The 22,680-nt window shown below is 34.8% G+C and overlaps 1 protein-coding gene across 3 annotated transcripts in view; it reads right to left on the reverse strand.

The window, feature by feature from the left end:
* Window positions 1–663: 663 nt before the first annotated feature.
* AGL (amylo-alpha-1, 6-glucosidase, 4-alpha-glucanotransferase) overlaps window positions 664–22,680 on the reverse strand; it is a 36,273-nt gene continuing 14,256 nt past the window's right edge. For all 3 annotated transcript variants that reach the window (XM_068406517.1, XM_068406515.1, XM_068406516.1), the window contains 20 exons: window positions 22,497–22,598; window positions 22,102–22,254; window positions 21,871–22,021; window positions 20,574–20,698; window positions 20,349–20,461; window positions 20,088–20,222; window positions 19,487–19,617; window positions 18,742–18,878; window positions 16,895–17,028; window positions 15,398–15,573; window positions 13,520–13,622; window positions 12,034–12,259; window positions 11,479–11,590; window positions 10,912–11,047; window positions 8,944–9,056; window positions 6,968–7,179; window positions 6,294–6,391; window positions 5,560–5,647; window positions 5,335–5,468; window positions 664–3,899 (listed from right to left, as the gene is read on the reverse strand). In XM_068406517.1, coding sequence (XP_068262618.1) covers window positions 3,782–3,899; window positions 5,335–5,468; window positions 5,560–5,647; window positions 6,294–6,391; window positions 6,968–7,179; window positions 8,944–9,056; window positions 10,912–11,047; window positions 11,479–11,590; window positions 12,034–12,259; window positions 13,520–13,622; window positions 15,398–15,573; window positions 16,895–17,028; window positions 18,742–18,878; window positions 19,487–19,617; window positions 20,088–20,222; window positions 20,349–20,461; window positions 20,574–20,698; window positions 21,871–22,021; window positions 22,102–22,254; window positions 22,497–22,598 — 2,697 coding nt within the window. In that variant the 3' untranslated portion in view covers window positions 664–3,781. The remainder of the gene's footprint in view (window positions 3,900–5,334; window positions 5,469–5,559; window positions 5,648–6,293; window positions 6,392–6,967; window positions 7,180–8,943; window positions 9,057–10,911; window positions 11,048–11,478; window positions 11,591–12,033; window positions 12,260–13,519; window positions 13,623–15,397; window positions 15,574–16,894; window positions 17,029–18,741; window positions 18,879–19,486; window positions 19,618–20,087; window positions 20,223–20,348; window positions 20,462–20,573; window positions 20,699–21,870; window positions 22,022–22,101; window positions 22,255–22,496; window positions 22,599–22,680) is intronic.

Consider the following 22,680-nt stretch of genomic DNA (forward strand, 5'->3'; position numbering starts at 1 on the left):
CCGCCCGGCGCAAGGCCCGCGGCCTCCAGGGGACCCCCGCAGGACGGGGAAGCCCTTTCTCAGGCGAGCTCAGCTGTCTCTCTAGGGTGACCCGCAATAACACGGCAACAGCGGCAGATCTCACATATCCTGACTGAAGATGTTTCCCAGATTGCTACCTGCAGCCTCAAAAAGGAGCTTTCAGCAGAAACCTGCCGGTCACCGCTAACCCTTCATCCATTTATTCCTCGATTGAGCTGCTTGAGGTGCCATGAGGTTTCAGAGGTGGCAGCTCTGAGGTTACCAGATCCCCCCCTCTCTCTCTCCTTCACAACTCAGCAACTGGTCATTTCTACATTTCCTTAACAATTTTTCAATAGGATATTTAATTAACCAACAAAATCTTAAAGGAAATGTTTGAATAGAGGATTAGAAAAATCCTAATTTTATAAAGCATGCAAGAAAATGGGGTAGCTGCAAAACACATTGTATCTATCACAGTCACCTACACTGTGAGACTTTGATTTTACAAAGCAGAGCTGGAAAGCAAAATCCTTTCTCTACAGGGACCTCAGGAGTTCATGATCTCTTCATGTGTATAAAATTGCCAACAACTGAACAAGCAGCATCATCTCCAATGTTTGCCTTTTTTTTTTTTCCAAACAAGCACGTGAAAAGGTTAACTCCATCTGAATGAATTTTATTTTGTGCATTTCAGAAATAAATGAATAATGACATTTTCTAAAATCAGCTGTTGCTGTGCTAGACAGACACATGTAGAACTCATCTTCCATTTTACATTACAACATGCAGTATGTGAATGATATTTTACCTGAATTCTCAAGTTAATCATCTTTGAATAAATCAAGAGCTATTAACTGTACGGACACTGGTAACAGTCAAAATTAATACAGTTGGGAGGAAGAAAAAAAAAATGTGTCTCAATACCACATAGATCAAGAAACACCAACTGGAACACAATAGAGTCACAGTTCTTACTAAATTCTTTAGTTTATTTCTAAATCATATTAGTTTATTTCTAAAACATATTTTACTGCTTATAACTTTGCATTACTGGAAGTTTTTGAGTGTATAATATAAATGACACTAATGAATGAAAATACAGTTCAGGACCAGTCAACATAAGTCAGCTATTTTTAGGGGATAATGACTTAGGTAGAGAGTTTATCTAGATGAACACCACCTCATGTAAGTGTTAGATTTAACATTGCTTCCTTCCCTCTTCATTTTTAAACTGTCTGGCTTGACAAAGTCTTGAGTAGCTTTGTGATAAAAAAACCCCCCACAAAACAAAAACCCCAAAAAACTCCCACCAATAAACCATCACCGACCCCCACAACAGCTATAACCTCAAATCTTACTTTTGTTGCTACTTAATGGCAAAGTCAACCAATACAATGCATATCCTTTTCCTGTTTAAAACACATTTATCTGTCACTAAAGCTATGCTCAACTAATCAGTGCAGAAGCAACATTATAAATGGGCATGTTTAGAAGTTCCATAACATAGGTATTTTCGTGTACACAGTGGTGATTTAAAATTTTACTATTAAATTAGAAAAAAAAACTAGCAGTGACAAATATGCAGTCTCTTATCAGCAGTGCAGTTTGCAAAACAGTGGATAGCCATCTGTAATAATGTAGGAAGGTTTTGATGAACAATTTATCATGTTTTTTTTTCCAACACTGAGTGTTATTGCCAATGTATATAGTTTGACACCTTGTGGAAATCTTTTTCAAGTCATAGCTCTTAAGTTGCACTTCCAATTTTAAAATGTTTTCATCAAGTAAGAACAAATTATTCTGCCATACTGTTCCTGCTCTGTAAGCCACAGGAGCTATAAAACATACCTTGAAATAATAAATGAGAAATAATTATCTAGGAAAACAGTAAAAAGCTAGTGATATAGTAGGACACAAACCTCAATATCATTCTCAAGAATTTTGGAAGTTCAGTATATTATGAAAAATACTTTATATGCCGCTTGCACATAAAGAAAAATAACCTGTGGCTGACATTTCAGTAATGTTTTCAATCAAATGACATCTCTCATGCATTGTGTGGAGAAAATAAAAATTTCCCAACTCACGTACTGCAGCAGCTCAAAAGCTGAGGTACCTTCCCTAATCATAACTTCTTAAGTACTGAACACTTCAGCAAGGGAGTTCAAATACTTATTAACCTTTAAAATAAATATTGTCAATATAGCCACTTCTTACAATTCATCTGTCTTCAGCCTGCTAACTTGCCCTTAAACCTATCTATCTGTAACACATCTCCCTGAACAAGACAGCACACTTGCACTGTACTTCAGACAGGGTACGGACACTTTAAAATACAGATATAATAAAATCTTGACCTACGTGTTATTAGTGCATTATAATGACATTCTGTGTATATTTTTTTCAGCATATGTTGTCTAACATTAAGAAATGTAGTATCAGTTTTGCTTCCCCTCATGATGATGTGGGAAGTGTCATCAGCCTCACTCTCTGCCCGTTTATTGCACTAAGATGGAAAAATCGCATGAATAGAGAGCTGACAATTACCAACTGCACTTCTGTCAACCACCCTTCAGTTTGGGAACACTGAACTGAACTCAATAAAGGCATGCAGGCATCCAAATATGAAAGAACATGTGTTTTGCATCGTGTTCACTGGATGCTGATCCCAAAGAACACCACATAGAGGTAGCATGCTTATTCTTATTGGTATAATTTCAAAAGGCCTAGAAACCTCATCTTCTCTTCTCTGGTGGTAGGCTAATACCTCTTCCCACTGATGTTAAGTGTTTCCATCTGCTTCAATAGAACTAGGATTTTCCTAACAATAAAGGGCTGAAGTGACCACGCCTCTTCAATAAATCAATTTAATTAAGCAGTCAAGCACATTGACTTCTGTATCTTTGGCCTCCCCTAACATGTAGGCTGTGCATTGTATGCACATGCACATGTTTCTTATGAATTCCTCATTGTGAAAAACATTTAAACTAAGAAATAGGTTTGCTGCAAGGCCCGCAGTATTCAAATAACTTTTAAAATGGATTAGCATAGGATTCTACCTCATTATTGCTTGAGTTAACTCTCAAAGTAGTTTTAAAGTTTTTGAAAATTTTATATATAACTTCAAAGGTTAGTTTATTACAGTATTCATAAACTTTATTTCTGTGGTTGCTTAATGGACTGTTCAAGTGAACACATACAAATAAAATCCCTGTAATACAGTTCAACAGAGAGACAACGTATTCTGCCTTCATTGATGTATGGTGCTACAGCACAAAGCATACCAAACTCAGAAAGCTATAGGTTAGTCTACTCCCCTTTAAGCATACATTTGCAAAACATCCATTTACTCTTTAAGAGACAAAGGAAAAAAAAAAAAAACCAAAAAAACCAAAACATGAGAGCTGTACTACTTATTTTTAGCTCAGGAAAGAGCCACCTCACTTTGTTACATAAGATTTTGATTTGAAAAGTCTAAAAAAAAACAAAGCTACTTAAAATTAAGTTTGTGCATATTCTTAAAATTGTTCCTTACTAAAAGTTTCTGCATCAAGTGTGCACTGCTGTTTTATTGTCATGGCCTGATTTTGAAAAAACAACCCAAGCCCCACAAGGTTATAGGACATAGGAGCTGCTGGCATTCAGTATCTTTGAAAGCCAGGACACAGCTTAAGTGATTGTGCAGAACAGGACATTTCCCTTGCAGTATAAGCCAAGTGTTCATTTATGCCCAATAGTAAGACCACAGAATTTTCATCAAATCAATCAAAATAAAATTTTACAAGTCATAAAGGATTTCAAGGACAGCACCAATCGACCAGGCCTGAGTTTCACAGCTAAAAGGGCAATACTGTCCATTTTCATTGGTCAGTTCTGGAAGCCCTTTCCAGGATGATCTGATAAAAGAAAAAACAAATTAGTATTGTTTTTAGATTATACATTGAAATTAAAAGAACATTTCATTTTAAAACCTTTTAGAGGATTATCTCAGTGGGAAACTGAAAACCATGACTCTGTTGTCCTATAGGCACAGTATGTTCTTTAGTAACTGAGATCTAATTCAATTTTATTTTTCCCGCAGCTGGGAATTGTAGCTTTTTGTGGAGGTGCCTCTCCTTCAAAGGTGACTCTCTGCTGCTAATAATATCTGAACTTAACACTACTGGCATGTTGCTCCTGTTTCTCATTCAAGTAGTTTTGCAATTGGAAGAATATGAAGGATCTTTGGGATAAACGTATGGTATTCAAACTACACTTGAAACTGGATTATGGTGCTAAAAAGTGATAATGGCTGGAAGATAGCACGACTACATAAGCCTTTTTTTTTTCCACCATAGGAAAACACCACAAACTAATATACTTATAGAAATACTCATAAGTTGAGCCTGTTGCTACTCATTAATAATTCTGTACACAAATGAAATACCAAAACAGAGTAAAAGTACACTACTTCAGTAGTAAGACAGAAAAAAACAAAGAATGTTACAAAACTGCAAGTTATTTGTAATACTACCAAACAAGACACTGGGACAGGATACTATGTAAGGCAAGAAGTTGCTTAACAAAACACTTTTCTTCCTCGTGTGGTCAAACCCTTCTGTCATAACCAGTCCTGAGTTACTCTTATGTGTAAAAATAAATGCATATTTGAAGTACAGAAGAACAGCTTATATCAAGGGCAAGATCTTTGTTTTGTTTGTTTTTGTTTCTCTCAAATCCTTAAGAATTAAAAATATAACAGACAGAAAAAGGGGAAAAATAGCGTGGGTTTGGTGAGTTGTTTTTTTAAGAGGGAGAACTCAAAATGCAAAGGAACATTTAAGGGCCATAAACAAGCTCCTCTGCCTTCTTAGAATATCAAGGTTAAGATTCTGAAACAGTCATACTAATTTCCTCATTTATAACCCAAGAAAACCTAACAAAATTTTGCATCAGCTTATCTGCCACAATTTTAATCGGTCACTATTAGGCCTTTAACTATTTTGTTTTGCAGGTTGTTTTGAAATATTTTGATTTAAAAAAAAAAATCACCACCACTTTTTTCTGAAAGTAATTTTCTGTATGAAATTAGATCCTAATTTTTACACGAGGTTTATTTCACCCAGTTTTCACATGCTTAAGTATTAGTAATTCTGCAGTCTTTAAAAAGCACTAGATCTCAGCTGTACTTGAAACATGACTTGAGATCTGCAATAGCACATATAGCGGTGAACTTAATATGTAGAAAACAGATAATGTTTATATTATAGATGTGTACTTTTACATGCAATTGGATAGTGGATACCACTAGCTTGAATTAATATTTTGAATCTGTGTTAGTTGGTGTCTTACCTTTCAAGGTGAACATAGTGGCGAGAAAGAACATTCTTAATCATAACTACAGTTTTTGCATATATCTCTGGACCAATCAACTTTGAGAAGTACAGTTTGGCACGAAGAAAATATCCAATTGGCCACAGCCATTCCTAAGCAAAGAATGAAAAGACATTATTATTATAGCCGTCAGTTTGAAAAGGTGACAGTACTTTTTCTAAAATTGAAAAAACTGGCTCTTACAGGTCCTTGGTGATAATTAAAACCTCTGGCTACATTATAGTTGTCATTGTCAAGAGCATTATCATATACTCCACAGTAAACCATATCACTGCAAGAAAGAAAAAATGAATTATGCAAACAAAGCCTTAACAAAAATGATACATAAAAATGGAAAGCAGAAACGAACTAAAAATTTGTCATGGCATTTACATTTAATAATGGTTAAGTTAGGGAGGCCTCCACCAGGTTCTGTATTTTACATGACAATAGAATTCCAAATATTATTTAAACTAGCAGGAAAATGGTTAAAGTCTTGGAATGACTGGAATTCATGATTTTGCCCTTATGCTTTTACTCAAACTGCAGTGCTGTGCACTGTATCATACAAGTACATATCAAGATGCAATTTCAACATCTTTTATAATACCAAATATTATAATACCAAATATTATAATACCAAATATTATAATACCAAATATTATAATACCAAATATTATAATACCAAATATTATAATACCAAATTTGACTTGCTTGCTGTGTGGCATCTGAAAAAACCTGGTGATTTTCTAACATAAATAAAATCAATTGCACAGACTTTTAGAACAGCAGAATAATTGTTCCAGAAGTATTTATTGCAGCCTTATTTCACAAGTATATATGAGGATTTTAACAAAAGAAATACTACCTCCACATGTCAATAATTCCTGCTGTCATGTTTTGTAATTAACACGTATTCTTATCTGTACTATACTTACTCTGGGTCTAAGGTTTTCATGCCTAATGGACCAAGCAGTTTTTCCTCTGCTATCTGCAGAGCTTTCCAAGCTCTCTCAGGTGTGAACAACTCAGGGGCCTAATAAAATAATGAAGATTTAATGAGTAAACTCTGCACATGTACACACATAAGATTACATATGCAAACGTAGAAGACCACAAAAAGCCTAAGTTTTGTATTACTGAATCAACTTCTGGAACCTACAAGTCAGAGTAAGCAAGAGGACAGAAGCTATCATTGCCTTTTTTAAATTTTTATTTTATTTTAAATACAGTTGCCAAATATTATTACTGAAGCTCTTTACAAATCCGATAAATACAACCACCCCATGATTTTTAGCTAATTTGACAGGAAAAGCACCTTCCCAGACCTAACCTTAAAAGGCATTCTGAATACAATGAACACTGCAAATTTATCCTAACTATACACTGGACAGCAGTTTCATTTAGATAAGTCCTGTCAAGGATGTATTTTCAGGAGAGACTCCAAGACAGACCAATATTAAAAGCATGGAAAAGAAAAGCTTTCAAAAAGTTATTCTAAGCAGTGTATGTTCCTGATATAATGCCATGCAGATGAACCTTACAACGCAAGCTTAGTTCAATAATAAAAAAAATTAAGTGCAAATGCTTCCCCCTGTCCCCCCTCACTTACCACAACCATTGCTATTGTAAAATTTGGCCTGAGTTGGTAATCACACCATGGACTTGAAGCTCCATAGCTGTCCTTATAAATTCCACGCTTGTGAACGAGATTTGGATGTTTCTCATTAGGATCTGCTGGGTCCTCAGAGACAAAGAACAGCCTTTCAAAGTGTCCTTGAATTTTTCTGTTCCACTCATCATACGTGACAGTCTCCTCCTTTCCTGCAAGACGTTACACACAGGTTTTATTTTCCGAAAACAGCCACAGTGGTAACACCAGAAGTATGCTTATGTCTATTTTTACTGTTTTGCTTATTGAAGTTTTACTTAAGATAGGCCTAACACTATAAAGGCCATAGTAGCATTGCAAAAAGTTATTATCTAGAAGTTGAATTATACTGGAGATCAACTCCAACACATGCACAACCTTTTTTACATAACATTTTCTAACTTGTAGTTAGCTAGGGGCAAACAGTATGAGGTACTGTGATCTATAGTAAATATTTAATTGAGTACATTTAGAATTTATAATTAACATTTCAGCATGGTAACGTCAATTCTTTTATCGTACTTGGTATACATACTCTTGCTATTTTGGAGACTTCAAAGAGAGTGTCAAAACATGAGGAGAAGTGTCACTTTTAAAAGCTTTCTCTTCCTGAATTCCTGACACTTAATGTAACAGGAGCAGACCTACGATCACCTCTCTCCAGCTCCCGATGCTTAGGCCAATTCTACAGTTCCCAGGAACAGCTCACTGAAACTTCAAGTGATACTAAAAAGCATCGGGTTTTAGTCAGCAGAATTGTGCTAGGGATATCTTCCTGACTGACATACACATACATCTTAAATAAGCAACGCTTTTATGAAAGAACCAAAAATAGTAAAGAATTGTACATTAGTTTTATACTAGGTGAGTACAGGAGTATTACCTGTTTTTCTTAAACTACAATTGGAATATAACAAAAAGGACAATACTACCAAAATTGAAATACAGTATTGCCAGAAGAACAAAAAGCCTAGAAACTCTAACACTAATCCTATTCTTAAGAAACAAGGTATAGATCGTGAATAGCAACTAAGGCTGGTTTTAAAATAGATTCAGCAGTAGATGAATGAAATTTAAACTCAGTTACATGAGATTAACAACAGAAGGGAGTATACACACATCAACTTGAATCTAAAAAAAGTTGCTTATGATTCTGGAACAAAAGAGAAAATACAAGTACTATAAGTATTATTTCTACATCTATAGATGATAATATTGCCATGTACTGAACTCTGAATTGTCTTACTCTAGCCATAGATTTTAAGAAATCCTTAAATGACAGGTAAGTCCATGACCTAAGAATCTGTATTGTCTAGGACAGATAGGAAAAAAATCAACCTTAGATTCACATTTTCTAAAATAGAATAAAAGAATTGTTTTCCAATATTATCCTTTACTGAAGAGTAAAAAGGGCACGATCTTCACTTGGGCTGGGAGAGCTCAAAGTAAAGTAACTTTGTAACCAGTGCAGTATCCCTCTGAAACATAAGGGATATGTAAAGATATTTACGTAAATATTCACAAAAAGGGGTTTTCCGTGTTGTGAATATTGGGGGGAAAAAAAAAAAAAAAAGAAAAAGAAAAAGAAGTGTCTTGTGTCATTTTACTTATCATTCTTGTAATGAATGATATGTATCATCACAAAACACAATAATTCTATCATTTATATCCATTTTGAGAAATGGTACTTAGGCTTTGTAATCCACACCTTAATACACTGAATAAAATATATAAAATATTGACAAGACAATATCAACTCTTAATAAATTTTTAGAGTAACAAAAGATTTCAATCATATAAGATACTTTCCCAAGCTTTTCCCTCTAAAGCTTCTTGAGTAGTTTGATAATCATCCTTGATACTATATAGCCACCATTTCACAGTTTTAGTTATTTTTATACTCCAGTAATACAACTATGAGATGTGCCTGTTTTTACCATGTCTTTTCACAGTGACTCCACGGAATGGAAACATATTTTTCCCAGATAAATCCAGCAACCAGCGAACAGTCGACTTGCACAGGCCAACAATTTCCACAGCAGAGCCATCTCTAAAATAATAATGATTAAAAAAACCCCAAAAATTACTTTAAGAAGGCTATTAAAGTTCAATAAGTAACTGAAAAAAAAAAAATCTCTAAGTATCTCATTTCAACACTTTATTTTTCCCCTGTTCTCCTCTATTTCTCCTATATGAGCACCCCAAAGTTCTGCAGTGTTTTGTGAATAACAGCTCCATCATCACCACTACTGTCATGATTTTCTAAATTTCAGTCATACCTCTCTCACCCATATTCTCTTGAAAATAAAAGTCCTTAGACGTTCCAATGTCTCCTTGCAAGGCAGCTGCTCCATTCCTTTGAGTTTTAGCTGCCCTCCTCTGTATCATCCTTTCTTACGTCTTGCTTGAGACCAGCACCACACACAACACTCAAGATGCAAGTGCATCTTGCAGCTGCAAGGCTTCACAAAGAGGCACAATGATGCCCTCTGCCTTGTTCCAAAAATCTTTACTGATGACACCCAGTATTATTATTTTTATTAGCTTTTTTGGCTGCTGATGTACGCCAAGATACGATTTTGGAGAGCTACCGATAACTCAGACTTCCTTCCTGGGTTGTAGCTCAGTTCTGACAGCATTGTGTAGGCATCATTTAGACTTTTTCTCCCTAGACGTGTATCTTACCTACGCTGAAGCTTATCTGCCACTTTTAGGCACACTTAGTTTTATAGGGTACTTTCGAGTTTCATGAAGGGCCAAGAATAAGAGGAAGGGACACTAGCATAAGCAGACTGTGTCAATTTACTTTTATTCAGATCAGTAGGATTCCACCTGATGAAGAAACAAGGGAGGAAATGGTGGAAAACAGGTGAGGTTTTCTATCAGCTAACAGTCAGGGAACAAGCTTGATTGTAAACTGCTTAACAGATACTTTTTTTTCCCTGTACAGTAGACTAATTTAAAGTGGTATTATCACACCCAACTAATTTGCACAGATTTAAGATTATTTTATACCAGTGATTAAGAACATGAAAAAAGGATCAGCCCCAAACAACTTGATCCTCTGATGTTAAAACTGTGTTCAATACAGAAGTTCTCATCTGCACACACACTCTGGTAGCTTTGGTAGTATTTCCACCATAATATATTACTCAAGTCAAAAGTGAAGCATTAAAATAAGAAGCAGATGCACCTCTTGGACTTGCTTCTTGCATAAATTTCGTATTATATCACATTGAGTTTTACTGCCTGCTTGATGTAAACTTTTTCTCCAGAATCACCAATTTAGCCTCTTTAGGGCAGGTACCTCAACCTCTCTTGTTTCCCAATTAAAATGCCTGACATGTCAAGCAATATAATGTTTTCCTTCAGTTCTCACCCACAGATGGCAATCAATTTGAAACAGACCCTGTACTAAACTCAAGCAAGGATGCCTGCAGCAGTTTGCTGGCACATAGTAAAGAGCTTATTTTTAAAATGTTTAATCTCAACTTTAAGAACTTAGATGTTGCAGATATTTTTGAATTCTAAATAAGAAGTATTTAAACAACACAACAATTATCAATATATCTTCTATAATTAGTCTAAATAACAAAGTACTGCTAGTACTACAAGTATGCAATTTAACCTAAACTACACTTTACTACTTGAATTCAGAAGTTGACTCTTTGCATGGAGCTAAGACCATGCCAGAAGCTGAGGGGTTCATCTGCTAAAATCACAGCTTTTTTCTTCAAATGAGCACAAAGAAAAAAATTACCATTAACATTTTAGTAGGCAGAAGCATTTAGAACATTTGAGATCACCTCTCGGATGTGTTAATGGAAGGCATAGTAGTTCTGCAGAAGAATTTCAGTTAAAAAAATAATTTAAAGAAGTCCCCCTCAAACCCCTGGATTTGGTACCTTGGAGTAGCTGGAATTCCTCTATTGCGAGCTCTGTCACTCTCTCCCATTTTATCCATCCAAGTGCCACAATTGAAGCGGTTCCCTCCAAAGACAAAGCCAGTTTCATGGTCAACACCTGCAGTCACATTAAAACCTGCCAAGAAAGAATATCACATGTAGTCTGTATTTTAAACAAAACAAAACCCCAGCTGCTCCCCCCACAGCCCAAAACCTCCTAAATAAGCCAAAAAAACCCTCCAAGAGATAGGAAGTGGGTTTCTGAAGGCAACTGTACCTTTTAAGTTCTCTTTAAATAGAAGTTCACTTAAAAGGTACAGTTGCCTTCAGAAACCCACCTCCTTTAAATAAAAGTTCACTTTTGTTTAACGATAACTTGTACCACAACATATAAACAGTTGCTGATAGTAAACAATTAGTTAGGCACCTTTAAAACATTAAATGTATTTAAAGTAATACAGTTTCAGTTGCATTAAACAATTAATTTTTCAAAAATATACTCAATAGCTAAAGGAAAAGAAATATAAAATATCTTTCGAATTGCATAGCAAGCGTTCTATACGTTACCTTCATCTCTCATGTTTTGATCTATCTGCGGACCAGCATTCCTTTCTCGGAAATTTATGCCTTCCATGTGTCGTTGCATTGCTTCCTGTATTACTTCATAAAGTGGCTGATCCTAGATGGATTGCATGTTTGGATGATATGTGAAAGTCAAGATGAAAAACGAGTAGAAAGGCTCTAATGAGCAAATAGTAGCAATTCTTAGCCTCTAGTCTATGATACTTCAAAAGAAAAGCATCTAACATTTTCAGTAGCATCTTTGTCAATGACAATACATTGTATACAATTTTTAATGGAAACATTTTTTCAAGAAAAAAAGCAAAGAAAAAATTTAGAGGTAAAGCTGATGGAATTTTTTTCTCCATCCCCAAACCCCTGCACCAGTCTAATCATGCGATGCAAATGTAGTGAGAAGTGCTTAAAATATGGAATTCTTGTCCTATAATCGAATTTCACCATAAACAACAGATAACAACAGGTTCTTGTAGCTGAAAAATTACAGCTTTTCATTAAAAATGTACAGTTGTGTTAAATACTTAAATCAGAAGTGATCTTTACCATAGTGCCTGCGGGCTGAGGAGAAGAGTCATCTGTTGAGTACATCCTAGAAACAGGACACCTGAGAATGTCTAATCCATTTGGAACAATTTTACAGTAGTCCTGGATACACTGAAGCCACCACCATACAGCGTCACGACAGTTGTATCTGGCATGTGTCCCCTGGCCAAGCAGATTTGGAATGAGACCATGTCTTAAAGTCCCAGCAAATGCTAAAATGATGTTTCTAGAACAAAAGAAAAACACAGTCTTGACTAAGTTACTTTCAAGGCCATTATTGGACCAAGTATTAAGCACAAAACATACAAGTTTACCTTGATAGCAAGGTAAGTCAAGGGGACAAACAAGATCTTAAAGACAGATGCCAAAAGTTTGTTGTTGAAAGCTACAAATTACTTCAATTAGCATGAACTTATTTTACAATAAAAAGTCATCTATTCCCTACAAATTCCCCAACATGAATACATTTAAATCAGTTTGTACAAAACATACAATATCTGCTAATATGGAAAAGCTAGTTTGCTTTTTCATAGGTAGCGATATAGAGCCTAAATCCAAATCCCACTGAAGTCACAGGGAAAGTTTTTATTGACATTGTTTATGATTACCCTGGTATCCATTCTGATGGGTGGGGTGGAATGGGGACGGAGGGCAGGAGTAGATGGGAATTTCCTATTAAAATACAGAGAGGTGACAGCAACTGAGGTTATGAGAAGTTTCACTTGAGAACCGTTGTGCATACCTTGCAGAAAACATGGATTCCAACTAGCTTTAAAAGGGCATATAAACCTACTAGTAGACTGCAGATCTTACTGCATGAGAAAGGTAATAGTTGGCCAAATATACAACAGCAAAAATAAATGCTACATTAAAAAAAAAATTTTATGCTTGTATTATATGGCAAGTTTGTGGCTAAAGATTAATGGAAATATCAAATCAATAGATCTGGCTTATATCTAGCTCATTTTCTAGGTTAAACATTTACAAACAGATATCAGATTGTAACAATCCACAATTAGCTGATTTCTAGTATGAATAGACAAATACTAGCAGTTACCAAAAAAAAAAAAAAAAAAAATCACGATAGACATGCAATCATACCTTTCTGATTAAAATACTATTCTCTTGCTACTTCAGATTTTTAAATAAATAATACTGAAATTATTGCTCAGCAACAATGCCACAAGTTCATGTGAAACAGTATCACTTTGTTTAAGGACAAGCAGTAGTGTTACAGGGGTTAAAACTACCTTATCTGTACAGAACATCGGCTTCATATTGGTGCTAAGAAAAGCAAAAGAGAATCATTTAAGAAGTATTTTTAATTACACTTAGAGAGAACTCCCCAGACTGTCTAGGGCCATTGAAGTTTTATATTGCACATCAACTGTTTCTAACAACTTGTGTGTCATCTCAGGTTTTGAGAGCATGCCTTTTTCCTAGCGACCTGCAAAATCAATAAGAACTAAGAATAAGTCAGTCTTACCTTGCTTCTAGAGAGCGCCCAGTAACTAACATTAGACCTCTCAGTGCAATAAAGGTATCCCGTCCCCAAGAACGAAAAATTCCAGAAGAAAAGTGAGGTAAACCTAAAAAGAAATATCGTTCATCTCATTTATTGATATGGCAGAAATCTCCAAGCACATATGTATGTGTAAAATAACCAGAAGTAAAAATACATTACATTTATAACTTTTTTCCTAGATTAAGATATTAAAGTAAACAATCTTCTAGATCAAGTTCTTGATAAAATGAAATAAAACGTCATTTTAGAACAATTATCTGCTAGAATTTCAAGATCATGCAACAGAATTTCTCATATCAATAAGTCATATTTATATTTTTATTAAATCACTTTAACTTAATCAAGTGCCATCCTTTAATAAAAAAAAAAGAAAATGAAAACTAAAAAACAAAAAGCCAGAACTACGACAAGATTTATAACATTTTGACAAGAGTTTATGTATGAGAGCTGTGCCATCTCAGTAGCATAAAGGGGATTAAGACAAGAGCTACAGATTTCTTCAGCCCAAAATTGTTCTCAGCCACTATAAAAGGAATCCTGCTTCTCTTTTCCAGCAGCTTCTACAACTACATCTTACTGCAGACATTATAACATGTAACCAAGAATTATTCTGACTGATAAAGCATAATAGTTACAACAGTAAGGTTCATCCGTGTCTTTTCTTCCAGTTATTAACTTCTTCAATCTAACAAACAAAAAATTCCGTATGATACAGTTTCAGAGCAGCAGTCTGTTGTGCGTGCTTGGTAGAACAACGTTTTAACTTCCATCCAGAGTATTTGCTAATACTCAAATACAGCTTCCAAACCTCCGCAATTTTATAGTATATGGCAAAAGCACTTGAGAATGTCGATCCATGTATGAGCTAAAAATCTCACAGACACAACTACCAGTGAATATGTGAAGTGAATATTTAAAACCAAACCCTTTAGTATAATTAATCATTATGACCAATTTAAGGGAACATTGTGCCTCGGTGCTTCTAGGTAACACTAAAGCAGGCAAATGGAATGTTACTAAAAACCAGAAACTAAAAGCAATAAAATTCCATGAAAGAAAGACAGCAAAAAGAAAAACAACCCAGTGAGACAGATGCCATAGAATCTGTGGATGTTAGAAGTTTCTATTGTTTCAGAAAAGGAATGGGCCAACTCAGAACAAAAATAAATTCATTCTAAGCCACTAAACACAGAAAAGAATACTTCTGACATAGGAAAGTGCCCAATTCAAAGACTGCCTGATGCTGGCAGAACATTCGGAGGTATAAACACTACTTGCTGACTGCTTTTATGCTCTTTTGGAGACAGTTTCACATCAGGCGTTCTTTTGGTCTGCTACTGGTTCTTTCTTTTTCTGAGAACTTGTAAACAATAAATTCACCTTTGTACTCCATTACAATTCAGTTCTTAAATTCATGTTTAAAAAAGATAAACTAAAACCTATTATGCTAAGTATATTTATCTCAAGCAAGTTCTTCTGGAAAGAAAAAGAACATACTTGTGGATCTCCACATATGATAAAAGTGGATATAGCTAAAAATGTCTCTAAAGTGTTTATAAGCTCCCCACACCTCAAGAGCAGTAACAAAACAGGTTGTCCTCAAGAAGTACTGCTAGACAAAACTCCCATATTTTTAATATGGGCAAATCTTTATCTTAAAAACAAGTTAAAACACAGGGGAGAAGTGAGGAAGTCAGGAAAACCGATACCTACATTTTATACATGGTTGCTGACATATGGATCCCAGCCACAATGGAGACAATTTTAATATAGTTACTAAAAACAGTTTAACTATTTTGAAAGACTTTTTTTTTTTTTTTAAACATTGTCCTCACTTACCAGCTGCCAAGGAAACACAACACTGTTCTTTCTCATTTGTAATCTCATTCAGCCTATAGGGAACATCATGTAAGGAAGGAGACAGATCTGGCAGACAGGAATATTTTCCTATCCCGCACATCTGGACTGAACCCAAGGAAAGGTGTTTAACAAACGTTGATCCATTCTGCACAAAGCTGTAATTCAACATAATTAAAATAACGTTGCATTCAGCAGTATCAGTCTATAAAATGTACCCTCTCTCATTTACAGTAGACTATTACAAGTATTATGCATAATAAATATAATAAACTAACAATGAGTTAATATTAGTATTTTGCATTAACTAATTTTGTACATAAGCTTTATTTTGTAAATAACTTTTTTCCCCCAAAATGGCTACCCAATGTTAGCCTTAAATTTTAACTTATTAGTCATAGAATGGATTCAGTTGGAAGGGACCTTAAACATCACCTAGTTCCAACCCCCCTGCCACAGGCAGGGACACCTTTCCACTAGACCAGGTTGCTCAAAGCCTTATCCAATCTGGCCTTAAACACTGCCAATGGGAGTGTTTATGTCAAATGCTTCTAGGGAAAAGGGTAAAAAAAAAAAAGAAATTGGTTTGGTTTACTTGATGCCTACATATAGACCTAAAACCTCAAAAACATGATAAAAGATATTTTACTATGAACAAAAGCTTCTGTCAAACCTAGTCAGTATTTTTAAAGATTGACACATTTTTATGTATATTCATATATATATATATATATATATATAAAAAATTGTAAATCAATCAACACATTGTCTAAAATAATGAAACTGGCATTCCTGACTAGTTCTTCTCCAAGCATTTTCATAAAATATACTACTTCCCACGTGATTTCACAGCCATACCAAATTCTGTGCCCATTTTAACATCTATATTCTTACAAAACAATACTGATTTGTTCAGAATGTTCATAGCTAGAATAAAGCCGCCATTAAATCAATCTCCCTTTCCTTTTCAAGAAACAAAGTAGAAGCAGATACTGAAGATTAAACAGTTATTTCAAGAACTAAGCAAAGTGCTCAGATAATGAAGGATATTTAGTTGTGTTAGAGAAGAAATGCTGAACAAAGCACCAGCATCAAGTACAATCTGGTGTTTTCTTTTTTCCCCTGAACTTTAAGGAATCACTGCAGTTGTACTAAAATTATAGCAAAAAAAGTTTCTGAAGCCTGGCAAAGAAATACTGGCTTTAGGTTTCCTCCTCCTACTGCACAATGCCTCCTTAGCTTTCCTCCTCCTACTGCACAATGCCAACAGTAGTTATAAATTCAAACCCTGGACAGACATCTCAACTCTCAACTTTTCAAACCACCATCATTAGAAGGTAAGATTTGACATTCACTACTAATTTTACCCTTTCACATTGGATGAGTATGAAAATATTCAAATTACATTCTCCAGCAGATAAAACTTAAAAGGTGCAAATATATACAGGTACCTCTATAGCTCTGCTATGCCAAGCATACCTAGACATCTGATGCCATCCCACATCCAGAAGCGTTGTGTATGCACCCACTAATACGGCATCAAAGTAACATGGGATGAGGTAACGTGGAATTCTCTTTAGGTAGACAAACATGGCCTTCAACCATTTACCAACCTATTAAAATACAATATAATTAGAACTTGATAACACTAGGGTTCAAAAACCAGTGCTTTCAGGATCCATCTAGTTAAAGTATTTGTCACAGTTTTTGTACATTTATTACACCCAAGTTATGCTTAACCACCACAAAGATGAGGCTATCTTCAGTTATTAATAACACCACTAGCATGCAATCATTCATGTCTAAGAAGTTGTCCATGCTAGATACTTATGGTAGAATTGCTGTATCCTCCCTGCTACAAAATTTCAGCTGAGAGGGAGGAACTCTAAGAAAAGTAGTAGGGAAAAATCTGTACTATATTTGTACTAAGACATAAATGGGCAAGAACATCAACTATAGAAAGAGACTATATTTTGCTAGTCTTGTAGGAAAAAAAAAAAAAAAGGTTATCATAAAGAAGCTATTAAAACTGAGTAGCAAAGGAAAGCTGCAACACAAAGACATCACTACGACCCAAGTGTAGGAAGGAGGTTTCTCATCCCTTAAAAAGACACGACTGAAGAGATGAAGCTTGAGAGTAGGGATAGAAAAACTATCAAAACGCTAAATTATGTATGGCCACTAGTGAAAATGACTGCAGATCTGGGTCTAGGACTTGGGATTCTGGAGCTTGTGTCACTGCAAAATGTTTGACAAATGTTTGACCTTGGAAGTATTTCTCTTCTCTCCTTCTAGTACTCTTAAAGAACAACATGACAACCTACTAGAAAGTCACTGAAGATTTAAACCCTGCAGATGAAGACTGTGCAGAGGAAGAAAGTACATGTCAATATATTACATGATGACCCTATACTTTTAACCTGAAAATTATGAAGGGAAAGTTACTTATGTAAATAGTGAAATTGTGAAGTTTAGTTCTATATGACTTCAGTACAGCTATAGTTATATTTTCTGCAAAACAGAATGAGACACTATAAATTAAGAACTAAAAAAATACACAGAAAAAAAAGCATCAGCCTTTGAAGAACAGTAATTAGAAAAAGTAAGCAACAGCCTTTGAAGAATAGTAAATTTGGGAAGTATCAGACTAACTTCCTTTCTAGAAAAGCTCTGTCTCTGAGGTCAGATTCAGCATTCACTTCAGTACAACATTAGACTGCTTTATCCATTCTGCTGCTTTATATCACTGCACTTGACTTTAAGAATGCTAAACCCTTTATTATTGTATTCATTATGTAAGTTACCCAAATCAGGTCTTCATCATGTGAAATGAATAAAGCAATTGCCATGCAGGAAAATAAAATATGACAAAGAAAGAAAAGGACTGTATTGTAATGCAGCTATACAGGTAACTTGACCCTCAGTGTTTTATATCTTCTCAGTGCTTGACTGTGCAATTTTATTATAATCATCATGTACACCTCAGTAGTATTTAGGCCCTCTATTGAAATTACTTTAAAAAAAATGGTTACTTCACTTTTATTTGAGCAGAAGTAATAAACAAACAGGGAAGGACCCCTGCAGGCCTTTAAGTAAGAGTTAACATCCCCTCCATGTCCTACATATTTTTCACTTCCCTTTTGCAGTCTATTCTCTAATAGGATTGAGGGAAGAAAAACATATTAACAGTTTAATCTCCTAGAAGAAATTGCCTAGACAAAAAATGTGTTAGAGACAGACTGAATTTAAAAATATACCAGTAATTGAAAAGGAAACAAACTAGTAATTTAAAACACCAAAATCACCAAATAAATATTTTTACTTACTTCTGCACAGGCTCCTGCACGTGAAATCAGGCGATTGCTGACATAATCAATCATCCAGTCTCCAGATCTCAAATTATCACAAAATGGATGACCCAAATCATTCTTTGGTCTAATGTCTGCCATCACTGACATTAACCCTGAAGATACAAACCCAACTCTGTATTAAAACACACATTATCACAAACAGCAATCACAATTCAGGAGGAAAAGGTACACAGCAACAGATACTTTAACTGGATTTAACCGTATTACTTCTCTTGATCTGCAGGACCAGTTAGGATACAAGTCAACTGTAATTTCCTCAGTGTACGTCTTAGACAGTTATGAAAATCATTGTGGATTAACTAGCATGATGGAATTTATACATTTGATAGATGATTGACACTCCTCAGTAATCTTGTAATGCCTAGGGTTTAATTAGCGTGACTTTTTGCTGCAGGTCTATGTATTTGTGTATGTATTTTCTTTTTATTTTAAAAGCAAGGACATTGGTGTTAAAACACATATTGAAACTTAATTTTGTAACCCAGAGTATCGAGAGAAAGGGTTCTTGTTTTAGTATGTGATTTCCTGGGTACAACACTGATTAATAGCATGGTCAAGCAGAAACACCTTTACTGATTTTTATCCAAACAATGGCACCAGCCATACAACAGCATTAAGGCAAGATCTAGATTGAGCGGCTCTATTTTACTTTTTTTTTTTTTTTTTTTTTTGACAGAAAAAAGAATGCTGAAACTATTACCTTGGAGGCCTGCATACTTCAGTGATGACCAGTTTGGTATATTGTAACAACCTCCACCATCTTCTTGTTCTTCTGTCTCGCATCTATACAGTATTTGATTTAGGTCAGCCAAAGTTAGTTTAGATGCAATACTGAAAAAACAGTGGAGAAAAAAAAAATTCCAAACATCAGTAGGGAAACAGAGAAAGGATTTCAAAAACCATTCTAGTTCCAGACTTACATTAAAATAATTAAATATATACATCTCTGTCATCACTTAATCTTGGAAATTAAGAGGCTGATTTTTCAGATTTTCCAAGATGTTCTGCTCAGATGTTTCACCATTTACTTAGAACCACAGTATTAAGTATAAACACCAAACAATCGTGTGACAAGCACTCCTGGTTAGTAAGTCTACTTTAAGCAGCAATTACACAGAACGTGAACAAAAGAGCCTGGGAAGTTTTTTAAGTATTAATGCTGCTTAGTATTATATATATAAAAAGAATATCTCAGAGTTTGTACTAGTAACAAAAAAAAATCCTCACTTAAATTTACAGACCTTTCTTTGATCACCCTGTAGCTCTCAGTTCTACTTCAGAAAACTTAAAAGAATACTCACGAAGAAAATAATGTTTTTAATATAGGTGCTGAATGATCATCAGGAAGACTTCCAGATTTAAAATGAGGACTGAACTGGATCAAATGATTGCGGAGTACACCAACAGCCTCTTGTGCCTTTGGGTCAAGACTAACTCTGTAAACATGAACGCATAACTTTTAGAAATGTAGCACTTACAATAACTATTCCCAAGTCTCAAAACAAAGAATCCTATCATTCTATTTTAACTAACACAGTCATTTGGCAATTATAATAACATACCTGAATACTATTATACTTCCCGGTGTTAATTTTTCAAATTCTATTTCTTGAACAAATTCATTTGGCCCTTTTACGGCAGTTCCAGCTTGCTTTATAATTTTACTGTCTTTAATCTTAGAAAAGAAAACACATTTGCAACTGAAATTCAATGTCTTTTTTTCCTAATATAAAATATCACAAATTACAAAATATCACATCAGAACACGGATGAAGGAGGCTAGTTACCTGGATATGCTCTCTGAGTTCCACTGTGAAATTAGGTAATCCATTTATGAAGTGTTCATCTTTTTTGTAAGGACTAGCATTTCTCTCAGTAGTCCTAGCCTCAAGTACTACTTCTTCTATTTTTCCTAAGAAAAGTTAAATCATGTTGTAGTTGTTAAGATACTTTTAATTTAAAGTGATTCTTTTGAAAACATGAAGGAAAACCTAAAATTAAAAACCTAAATATTCAAAATACAAATCTCAGTTGTACCTGTAAAGAACAACCAGAGGTGACAAAACACATGAGGAAGTGTTTTAAATATCCTATAAACATTCATTACACGCTCATTGGCTATATTGTATTTAAAACTGCAATTCTGTTCTTTTATAATAAATTAGCCATAAAAATCAGTCAACAGTTAGCAAATTACAACCCGTCTTTTACTGATCACCAGCTCTGTTAGTTTCCTTATCTTTTAGGAGACTGTATTAGATTGGTTTCCAAACTGCAGCTACAGATCATTTATCTTAGAAGTGTAACAACTTACATTAATATTCAAATATTCTAATTTTCTCTATCCTTTCAGTAATCTACAAACTAAGGTATACAAGTCTTGCAGTCACTTGTAAACAACTTAACATACAATGTGACTAACTTTAAAACAGGCACACACATGCAGGCAAAGAACTGAGTATACTTAAAAAGTCAATTTGGAAAGCTTCTCTTCAGAAATATGGCCAGGTAATGTGTGGAAGTCGTTATACTTTGCTACTATTAAGTATAGTCAATACTTTGCATATTTAATTAATATTATGCATATATTACGTATATATTATCTTTATATTATGCAGTACAATGTTGTTTCTTATTAAGATGTATTTAAAAGCCACAAAAACAGTCATATACAAGAAAGCTGAGTAACGATGACATCGACAAAAACGGTAAGATTTTAGCCTTTTTCCCCAGTATAACACTTAATAAATAGTAACCTCCTGCTCCCAACTCTGTACAATTAACCATCTTGGTGTTAACTATTTCTTACCAGATCACAAACAAGACAGTAAATAAAACCACACTCTCACTGAGAGCTTATATCAGGAAATACACTCAACACAAATGCCCTTGAAAACCCTAAGCAAGGTAAGCTTGTTATTGTTTCTTTAACCACTTTCGGCGTATGCATGTTAGTACATATAAAAGGAGTGTTATGTACTGAAAATTCTCATTGATTTCGTGAGTTTGAAGTGAAAAAGTATGGAACTATAATAACTTGAATTTTTTGTACACCTGCCATCTCTTGGAAAAAAATCTGATTACCTGGGATACACATTTCAGGTACTTCTTTACTGTAGAACGAAGTTTTAGGATCCCTGAAAGCAGTTCGACTTACAGCCACAACAGACTGGTGTGTATTAGGACAATGTCTTGTCACTGCCACTATATCTTCATCAACTTGATCTACATACACCTAGAAAAGACATACCATTGCAGCTGTGCTCACTTAGAACATAAATATGGAGAAATCGTAATGTTACCCTCACTTCTTGCCTGATTAAAGCCTTTAGCCCCCAGCTCCTGATGCAGCCTGTTTATGGCCAGCCTTCCTGCTAGAATTCCTGTTTGGAAGTTAACTTCACCAGACACCAGCTGTGCTGCTGGATTCCATTTTGCATAAAACCTCTCTTCAGATACTACAGAGATCTGTAAAGAAATTAAGATTTAAGCAAATACCAACTATTCTCAAAAAAAAAACAAACCCAAACCAGATGTAGGTCTCAACTATATAATCAATTCAAGTTTCATGTGAAATTGGACAATCCGAAGTAATGCCAGCTAGTAAACTGCCTGGAATTTCAAATAAACAACGTTAAAATATATGTACTGGACAAGAAGAAAGTTTACATTTTTAAATGCAATTTAGGAGTTATACTGTAGACACATACCTGGTGTGGTACTAGTTCATCATAGCCTTTGGTGCTTCCTGTAGCACAGCATGCCATGGAAACAATCATTGCACTAGGAAGAGCATCATATGCAGATCGGTGCTATGTTAAAAAATAAATAGGTAATAAATAGTGAATCAAAGACATCATTAATCCCTCCCCATTCAGCACACAGAAGATATAC

The sequence above is a fragment of the Nyctibius grandis genome, chromosome 8 (genome assembly GCF_013368605.1).
Source record: "Nyctibius grandis isolate bNycGra1 chromosome 8, bNycGra1.pri, whole genome shotgun sequence".
In the NCBI taxonomy this organism is placed as follows: Eukaryota; Metazoa; Chordata; class Aves; order Nyctibiiformes; family Nyctibiidae; genus Nyctibius; species Nyctibius grandis.